The 10,238-nt window shown below is 38.3% G+C and overlaps 1 protein-coding gene and 1 non-coding gene across 2 annotated transcripts; one reads left to right on the top strand and one right to left on the bottom strand.

Moving 5' to 3' along the window:
- Nucleotides 1-68: 68 nt before the first annotated feature.
- On the bottom strand, nt 69-150 carry TRNAS-AGA (transfer RNA serine (anticodon AGA)). Its single transcript has one exon. It is a non-coding gene; the product is annotated as a tRNA-Ser (tRNA).
- A 4,739-nt stretch (nt 151-4,889) lies between these two features.
- Nucleotides 4,890-6,639, top strand: LOC133744110 (transcription factor MYB1R1-like). The gene is made up of 3 exons (XM_062172242.1): nt 4,890-5,234; nt 5,395-5,603; nt 6,040-6,639. Exons 1-3 carry the CDS (start codon nt 4,970-4,972, stop codon nt 6,463-6,465), a joined length of 900 nt encoding a protein of 299 aa, XP_062028226.1. The 5' UTR covers nt 4,890-4,969; the 3' UTR covers nt 6,466-6,639.
- Nucleotides 6,640-10,238: the final 3,599 nt, after the last annotated feature.

Below are 10,238 nucleotides of genomic sequence, written 5' to 3'. Positions count from 1 at the left end.
AGCAACGAAGTAGAGAAGACATTTTTCCCAAAAATAAAAAAAATGTAAGAAGAAGAAATAAAATGTGGCGTGGACGGCAGGATTCGAACCTGCGCGGGCAAAGCCCACATGATTTCTAGTCATGCCCGATAACCACTCCGGCACGTCCACTGCTTCTGTGCATCTTTTGCTCTTTTGATACTTGATCAATTTGGCGATTTGATTCATCGGACTCCTTATTTATGGGAACATTTCCTATAGTTTGAGTGGTGCTTCTTTACCATAACAATTCAGATCTCAATGGTTCATTTGAAATGATTATATATAAGAAGAGAACCTTTTGTTTACCTCTTCATTGTCCTTGTCTACCTCTCTCCCCACTAAACCCTAATTGTCTACTTTCATTTCTTATCTAATCCATGGCGGAGTTAACTCCTCAGCTGTGAAATTTCTCTAAGTTATGCAGGCTAGGGTAAGAACACAACTTGTATCATAGCATATCTAAGTTAACTCCTCAAGAGACCCCCCATAAATAAGATAGGTTGGGAAAATCGCCAAAAAGAAGAAACTCATGGCAATGGCATGGCCTGAAGGTCTTCCAAGTTCCCAGTACAGCAGTTAAAGCATTGGACAGCCAATGGTACCAAACATGGAATCAAACTTCTGTCGCCAAGTACCGAGTAACATTGAATATCAACTACTACCGTCAATCAAATAGGTTTTGAGATTGCTTTCATTGATTTATGAAATAAAATAGGTTTTAAATGTAGGGAGAGTTCTCTTGTTAATAGCCAGCTGCTTGCAATATAAATTAGATGAGTTTTGTTTAGATGAACCCGATTTAAAAGTTTGGTATGACACAAGTGTGCGCCAGTTTGAGTAAACAGACCGTAGGAAGAAATGGTCAGGAGGTGATCGATTTAGTGCCTTTGGTTGTGCAGATTTGGGCATGGAGCTGTTTGGCCTGGGATTTAGATTTGATGGGGTACTGGAGCTTCTAAGAAGCATTCGAGCAGGGTTTAGATGGAGCTCATGGGGATTAGAGCACTGTTGTTTTGGTGTTCTTTGGTTAAGAGCTACTGCAAGATGCAATGATTAGGGTTTGTTTTCAAGTGTTTTTATCCCTAGTAACTTGATTTGATAATACAATGTTGTTGCTATCTATATATTTTTCAAGAAACTCATAAAATAGAATCCAAGTTCTCTTTTCCTCCTTTTCACACCAAGGATTCATGACCCCCTCAGGTTCAATGAAGCAGTTATGAAACCTTGGTTTGTAATTGAAGAAAAGAGAATTTGGATTCTATTTTTTGAGAGGCTTGAACAAAACAGGCTATTACATTTTTATTTCAAGTTCGATGAATTGATTAATAGTGATAAAAGCAGTTGCCATGACAGAGAAATTTCTGTAGGGTTTACAAAGGGACCTAGAAGTTCCTATTAAATTTCGTTGGTATTTTAGGAGTCTGCAAGACCATATTGTATATGTAATCACGAATTGTAAACACAGGGATATATATTTTGATGCCTTGTATTGCCTTGTAATGTTCAATTCACTGATATCTGTAATGTTCTCAGTCTCAATGCTAATTAAGAACCAAGTATAATAAGTGAATACTCTTATGAACTACCATGTGGACAATAACCCACAACAACATTTAGGAAAGAGTTGCAATTTCCTCATTTCTACATAGGAGGGAAAAAAAAAATTGGTAGCTAGCAGCTAGAATTGATTTTAAGCAGATAATCAAACTAGCACTCATCAGCCAGAGAATTGGATTGCATAGATAAAGATAATGATGACAGACATTGAATATTTGAATGCAGAAACCATAGTGCGCTAGCTCCAATTAGCCATTATACATATTCTTTGGAGTTTGGAACCAAATTAGTAAGGTTATGTTAAAAAAGGTTATGAAAATACACAACAGTATCGGTTTGAGCTGAACTTTGATGGATTAGTCCAAAGCTTTTTCAGTTGCTGCAGGGGTTCGTGATCAGAAATCGGTTCGTTGTATTATCATTGCCAGATCAAGCCCTTTTGGAGGCGCTTCAGTTTTAGTCAAATATGGTCTAAAGTCTAAACCCATCATAAATTTTCTTTTCAAGATTCCTTGTTTAGGTGGGAATAGGACTTATTGCTGTATAAGCACAAGTTATCCCTCTTGAGCTATTGATACTACGTACTACTATTAATCGTATTGATCAACTCGATCTCACTACTATTGCATATGCTTGCATATGCATCGTCAATTTATTTGTTAGCATTTTGTAGTCATTTATACAATATATGGGTAGAAAACTATGTCTATTTATTCCCGGAAAAAATATCAGACTTGAGGCGGCCACCTCTTCCGACTCACCTCAGATCCGACTATGATAATTTTAATCATTTTTATTTGAAATCTTTTCTCTCTCTTTGTTTGAAAGAAAAGAAAAGATTATGGCACTACACATATCTCACATTCGATATGAAATCCCATCATGTACTTTTTTTTCCATATAAATGGCAGCCTACATTGTCTCTACTATATATAGATAAGGAGGTCTTAGAATCAAAAAGTTTGATGGTAAGTAGACAAAGCATGTGGAGCCCCAAAACCTTATCTTTGGGCTTATCCTAATCGTAGCCCACCACCATGAAAGTGAGCTTGTATATAAAAAGCAGGTACGGACTTGGAGATAACGAAAAAAAAATCTGCCTCCTTTAGTTAGTGGACCAAAACGCGAATATGCGAACTCGACGGTCCATATTCCATCCCCTTGATTGGACAAATATCGTCTAGGTACATAGATTGTATTTTATGATAATTACCATAAGATCATTGCGCTGGTTTTTGTCACTAACCACTTCAATTTGCAACTAGATTAATGGGATAAGTGGGGTGTCATTATTGTCTTGGAGTAGTCTAGAGTGCCACACGGCATTAACAAATAGGATTGTCATATTTCGACAGAGACGAATACGGGCCAGATTAGTACGGCTGTGTTTATAAGATAAGTTGGTTTATACTGTAATATGAGAATAAGTAGTTGTTAAGTAAAGCAGTCGAGTGCTTGGTAAATTAGATTTTTTAAAGTGTTTGTGGGACCAAAAACAGTAACAAATTATTTTACTTAACTTGAAACTAAAAGTGTTACAATAAATTAAAAAAAAAAAAAAACCGTTTCCATGAGTTAGGTTGAATGAGTTTCTGCTTTGGGATTTAAAATAGTTCTGACTTTAAAAAAAAAAAAAATAATAATAATAATTTTATAAGACAAGTTATTGTCCATTACTATTAATTTAAGTTGCTCATAAGTTTTCCAAGCGCAGCTTACGCAACGTAAAAAGAGAAATTATTTGTAATATACTAATGAGTGACGAGTTTATTTAATGTAAACCAATCACAGTTCAGATAACAGAACACATGATAATTAGATAATACAAAATTATATGAGAAACTATTATCAATTTTATTTTGATTTGAGAAAAGAATAACATTTCTAGGTAGGTCTTTTCTCCGTGAGTTTGGGGTTTGGATGAGTTAATTATTTGGTTAAGCTCACAATTATCGATAAACAAGATGGGTTTGACCGTATAAAGAAAGGGAGATTTAAAAAAGATAGAGATATAGGTTAAAATATCTATGAAAAATGCTAAACCAGTCACCACCATGTGCGATGCTCTTTCGTTTTGATTCTAAAAGACAGCGGGACTTGGTGGTTGGGTTGGGGACCATGAGCCCATGAGATTGTGTTTAGTCACTTAATTATTCATGTTTAACTATTTGTATTTTGATTAAGGACAAATCACATGGTAGCTTTGTGCAATCAAATTCAAATGGTATTTGGTTACTCCAAATAGTAATGTATGATTTTTTGGATTATGGGCAAATCCATAATGAGATTTTGGAATCTTTGAGCGTACATATTGATTGGTATAGTTGTCATACCACTTGTTTGGATGTTTGAGTGATTATAGAGCATCTAATCTCATCTTGAATTATGGATTTCTTTTTTTAGATAAAAAGCTTCATGGGCAATATTTTGTCACACAAACAAGTCATGTTCCATGTGCCTCTTTATTGGTTTGTTTGTTGGTAGCAATTTATAGCTAGTGTTGATCATCTCATTAAATCTAAATATCTTGTTTGCTCTGATCCATCAATCCCAAATGTTGGTTCATTTCAACATTCATTTGACTTAGCACATGAGTTCTTAATGTTTGGTGCATTATCATTATTATTATGGGTCAATTATCAATGACAAAACGTTATTAAAGTTAGCTAGATTTTTGGCAATCTTTATTTAGATTTACTTATTTCAAAAGAAGAACGAATGAATAAGAAGCGCTAGAGGTATGAAAAATAGACGACTTACTACTTATCATGTTATCGAATCCTTAAAACAACGAGAGAACACACTTACTTTGTGATTCGTGGTCCACTACATTCAGATTCACTTCATATCAACGATCAAATAAACAACTTTTCTATCTTTACTTGAAAATGACTATAATATTAATCATGTGTATCACTTTTTTATTGACTGATCATATTACTCTAGTGATCCGCATGACCCAAGATCTCCATTTACTTACGAGAGAAGATACCTTAACCAGACAGCATAAAACATGAAAAAGGTGCACTCAGACTATTAAAAATCCCACGTGTCAAACGCAGCACAAGGGCCCACACCTTTACACCGCTTAATCCACAATCCACATGCTACCACCTCCCCCTCCCTTTTTTTTTTTACCCTTTTACTTTTTTTACTCCCGTAAGTCAATAAACAAAGGCAAAAAAAAAAAAAAAAAAAGGTAAAAATATTTTTGACTTTTTTTAGGTAAAGCGTGAAAAATAAGGAAACTAGGTGCCGATCCATTTTCGTGCCTCCCATATATATAAAGCCCAACTCAGCCTAATCTTCTCTCATCATTTCCAACTCTTTTCTTTCTCTCTCCCCAAATCGTACGGCCTCAGATCCATCGCCGTCATCGCCGCCGAAGATGTCCTCCGGCACCTGCTCCTCCACCGTCGATCCCGCCGCCGGCGCGGCCAAAGAGTTCATGCTGTTCGGCGTGCGCGTGGTGGTCGACTCCATGAGGAAGAGCGTCAGTCTCAACAATCTCTCGCAGTACGAACACCCTACCGAGGCCTCCAACAACAATAACAGCTCCGGCGCCGGCAAGGACGACGCCGTCGCTGGTTACGTATCTGAGAACGACGTCGTTCACAATTCTGGCGGGAATCGCGAGCGAGAACGCAAGCGAGGTTAGTCGGTTTTCTCTGATCTAATGATCTCCTCCGATCAATCAATCGCTTAGAATTTGAATTTTTCTGTGATCAATTGGTTTGCATGTGCCAAATTCATGTAATTGTTGATCGATCCATGATTGGATTAGTGATTTGTTGTTGAAATTTGGTTGATCAGGAGTTCCGTGGACGGAGGATGAGCACAAGCTATTTCTGGTTGGATTGCAGAAAGTAGGGAAAGGAGATTGGAGAGGGATCTCAAGGAACTATGTCAAGACTCGCACGCCGACTCAGGTGGCCAGCCATGCTCAGAAATACTTTCTCCGCCGGAGCAACCACAATCGCCGCCGCCGCAGATCTAGCCTATTTGATATCACCACTGATTCGGTAACAAATCCAATATCTTAACTTCAAATTTATTCTGTGTTAGTAATTGGAGCTGAAGATGTAACAAATCCAATCTCTTTGACTTTACAAGACAATCCAATTTATTTTGTGTTGGTAATTGGAGCTGAAGATGTTTTATCTGGAGTTTTGCACTGGATTCGGTATTGAAAGTAGTTGTCTAGAGAGATAAATATGTGAAATTTGGATCCATATCTGTTTGTTTTAATTACCTTGCAATCAGATTATTTACTGGTGATCTGCTCAATATTTGAATTACTATGTGGTTAATGGTTATGGTTGGTTAAATGCTTGAACAAAAAGTTGATTGTTGATTAGTAGTCTCTTGTGTGCATGTTATTATTTTGATTGTATAGTTGGTGTTTAATTTCATTAGACAATTAAGCTTATCATTAAAACCACATTTTATGTTTGTTAGGTCCCTGCAATTCCAATTCCAATGGAAGAAGAGCAAGATAACACATCTCACTCGCACTCGTTGCCACCACCTCCACCACAATCCGAATCTTGCAATCCTAACGGATTTTCGATGCTGCCAATTTTTCCAATGAACGTAGGTCCAGCTGTTGTACAAGTCCCCACTAAGAAACCAACAGGAAATCTGACACTGGGACAAGGAAATCCGGGGTGTCCTTCCCCTAAGATCGTCCATCCAGTTGCTCTGCACTCGGCCCCTCATGCTACAGAAGCATCTGATCTAAACTTGAATGCGACAATTGACACATCGCCTCTAGCTCTCAACCTCTCCTTGTCAATGAACTCGAGGGAATCATCGTCAAGGCATTCGGCTTTCCAAGCAATGTCAAGCTTCGGCAATGGGGACAACATCATCAGTGTTGCTTGAGAATGTTGTATTTTGTGGAATTGGTTTATAATTTAGAGCATTTGGGTTAAGATAAAAAGCTATCCCAAGATTGACAGGGTAAATTAGGTGACTGAATTTGTTCCTCTAGTTTGTTGTACAGACCCTTGAGATAATGTTATGTTATGTCCTCCTGTTCTTGTTGGTTTGTGCTAATACCTCTTGGAATCATCTCCTTGTTTCGAGTGGCTGTGTTTGTTAGTAGCTGCTGATATAACTGAAAATAACAGGTGCCCTGTTCATTACTGTTGTTGGTGGCTTGGTGGGCCTGATATGAAATTACTAGTGGTTTCTATAACTATATGAGGAAAAATATCAAGTTGGGTTTTGGTGGGGAAGCATATTCTCTCTCGTCCTTTGTTTATTCTTGATAGGCAAATAAGTGTTGTGTGATTGTGAATTGAATCTGGTCAGGTCCGCAATTATGGATCATGGTTGTTGTAGCATCATTATAAATTTATATATAATACAGAGTGGTTAAAAGACTTTTAAAGGTGTCATCTTTGTGTAGTGGGTCGGCTTCTGCCTCTAGAAAAATGGTTGATTTCATCAACCCTTTTTTGACTAGGATTGGAACTTTACTGAGGGTGGATGAAAACACAGTTGTTGAAAGTGACTACGCTTATGAAAATTGTCACTTGTGCTGGGAGTTGGCTGCTTCAAAAGCACAAGAAACCGAAGTTTCCGGCTTGTAAAAACCTTTTGGGGTTGCTACTAATTCGGCTATTATGCCTATCTTTTGCTGGAATTTATCTCATACATCTAGAAAATGCTGTAACAAGCTGTGCTCCAACTTTTTTTCTTTCCCAAAAATGTCTCTGTTTTACAATTACAATTACTCAAAATACGCTTATGCAAAATCTCTTTCACTAGTTGAAAGAACAGAAGGAATCCCTAGCTTAGTTTTGGTTTAGTTTCTGGTTTCTGATATGAAGTTCAAAAAAAAGGCCGAAACATAATAGGAAGTTACGATGAAAGTGAAATTCTTGCTGAAGGGGAGCTCTATTTACCCCTTTTCTTCTCTGCAGCTGTCGAGGTGCATGAAACACCAGATATACACAAGTCGTTAAACAAATGAAGCTAAGCAAAAGGTCCGTCCATGGAAACGAAAAGGAAAATACATCAGTGAATCTTATTTATCTTAATGAGAATTTTCTTATAGTTAACACATGAGTTGTCAAAGTGATAGTCCTCAAGATGATGGATATACATGAAATATGACATGTATGAGAAATATTAACATACCATAGCCTTACACTGAAATTAGTAACAGTAATTACAAGGAAGCTCTGGTCGCCTCCTAAGAAGATGAAGGGTTTGACAAGTAATTAACGTGTCAAAGCCAAAAACACGTTCATCGGGTCTGGCCACCACTATACGTTTCTTATTCTCTAAATCAAACCAGAAAGTATTCCCAAAGTGATTTGAGAAAAGAACCATTTTACCACACTCAGAAAGCATCAAAGGCTGGCAGGAAAATAACTCGGGCAATTCCTTAGTAGAATAAAGTTTAGTCCATGATTCGGCAACTCCATTTTCCTTCAAAATCCAAGCATCCAGGAGATCACATTGGAATCGAAAACATAAGCACCCTCCCAAAACTTGCAAAAACAAGCAGTGCCTGTTTTTACGCTCGTCCTTTGAATTTGCACAGCGACATGGATAATTATAATCAGGGGTAGAAAACCAGTGATACTCTTCAGTTGTGAGATGAAGGGTTAGAACTATCATCCCTCTTACACTTTCACCACGTAATCTCATCAACCAATGTAAAGCACCGTCAACACAAACCCCTATAGAGGCAAGTTCAAAATCTTTGTTAAGATGAGCAGGCAAGTCTTGGATCCTTTTCCATGAGTGCGATTTTAGACTGTAGACCTGCACTTCCGAACTTGTAACAACACCAATCTGATGATGATCCTCAAACTGTGCCAATCTCACAAATTTATAATCGTCGTTAACTGAATCATACCCGAATCCATAAAAGGTTTCCCTCTTCGTGAACTTACTGAAGGCTGACAAGGGAATCTTCTTGAACTTTTGTATTGTTGGATTCCACAAACCAAAGTCTTCATATTCATTGGCATCCCTAGACCATCCAGAAATGCAAAGCAAACCATTACAGTAACCTAAGATGCTAGCTCTTTGCTGAACCTGTTTTGATCGCTGCTTAACTTTCACAACTCTACCCTTTGTGTTATTGTTGAACAAAGCCACTGGATAAAAGTCATCTGATAGATGTACAGATGAAAGAATATAAAAGATCCCACCCAAAGAGTTGATGATCTTGATGGAGAGATGGAGATGCAGTTTGGCCAATTGTGGGTCTTGGATGGCAGCATTCCATGCTTTAGAAACGCACATGAGTCTAATCAAATCTTTGGTTGACAGCCTTGCAAGGATATCAAAGATCAACTCTTGTGGGATGTCTGATGTGCAGAAAAGGCTGCATTGCTTTGTTTCTTCTAATTCATTTGTTGAAACAACACCTTGTTCTTTCTGTTGCATGGACTTGGCAGTGATCACTCTCTCTTCTTCTTTGGGTTCAATATCATCAACATCTGGAGTCAAGCAGTAACTTAAACAAATGAAATTAGAGTCGGGGGTGTCCACTTCACAAATAGTTGAATGTAAGGTCTTGATATGCCTTCCTCCTCCTTCGACCACAACCTGAAACGTGGTGATGCAAAATTCTTGACGACCAGTTCTACTACGTTGGAAGAAATTTTGGACAAGACAAAAATCCAAGTTCCCCAAATGAACCAAATACCCTTCTTTCTTTCCTTTTGTCCCCAACCTAATCTCCAAGCCTTTTAAAACGGATTCTGGGCTTACATAGAAGGTAACATCACCATCCTCATCTAAATCCCACCAAAAGTTGAATGCCACTACACTAGTACATGAATAATTAAAGGTATAGATAGTATCACCTACAACCACGGCCCTCCCCCGGCCGACTGAACCATTCGTTAAACGATATTGAGTAGGCGGCCACACTTTGACTTCATGCCATTGTTTTCTGGTCACATCAAAAGCCCATTGTTTTCTGGTCACATTGAATGCCACGTATTCCTTATGGTGGTCTGCTGTGAAGAGAATAAAGCTGGAACAGACGGCATAACCTATTATTCTAATCTCTTTCCGGTGATTATAACCTGGAAAAGGAGGGAGGGATTCCCAACAATTAGTGGCAGGATCATATCGCTCAAAGGCCGGGGTTGGGATCTCCGGCCAGCATTCTGGATTCGCAAGAAGATAAAGCTTACCAAAGGCGGAAATAACAGTTGCTGATGGCTTATGTGCTTGAGGTGACTTGAATGGGACCAATGACTTCGTCTCCGTGTCCAAAACATATCCATAGCAGGGTGCGGATGTTGAGTTGGTAGTGGTCTCTTTGTTATGCATTTTAGAATTGCTTTCGATCAGCCATAGGTATAATTTGGAGCGGCTGAAGAACCTTGCGCGCAGTTGCCAAGTTTGAATGCTCCGGTACCACTATACCTTTGTCATCAAACAACTTGACCACCGGCTCAAGTAGCTGGCGGCGTTTTTTATGAGTTGCTGCTGATCTTCCTCCTCCGCCTACGACGCCTATAACTTCTCCTCCTGGTTGGATTTTCACTTCATATAGGGCACTATATGAGCCGTCATCAGAATGCGCCACCATAAAAACAGATTTAGGTTTCCCTTCCATGGCTGTTTTGAATCAAGTTTTATTTCGAGAGAATTAAGGCTTCCTTCTCAATGTTGATCGA

The sequence above is a fragment of the Rosa rugosa genome, chromosome 4, assembly GCF_958449725.1.
Source record: "Rosa rugosa chromosome 4, drRosRugo1.1, whole genome shotgun sequence".
In the NCBI taxonomy this organism is placed as follows: Eukaryota; Viridiplantae; Streptophyta; class Magnoliopsida; order Rosales; family Rosaceae; genus Rosa; species Rosa rugosa.
This window is presented reverse-complemented; position numbering and strand designations above follow the sequence as displayed.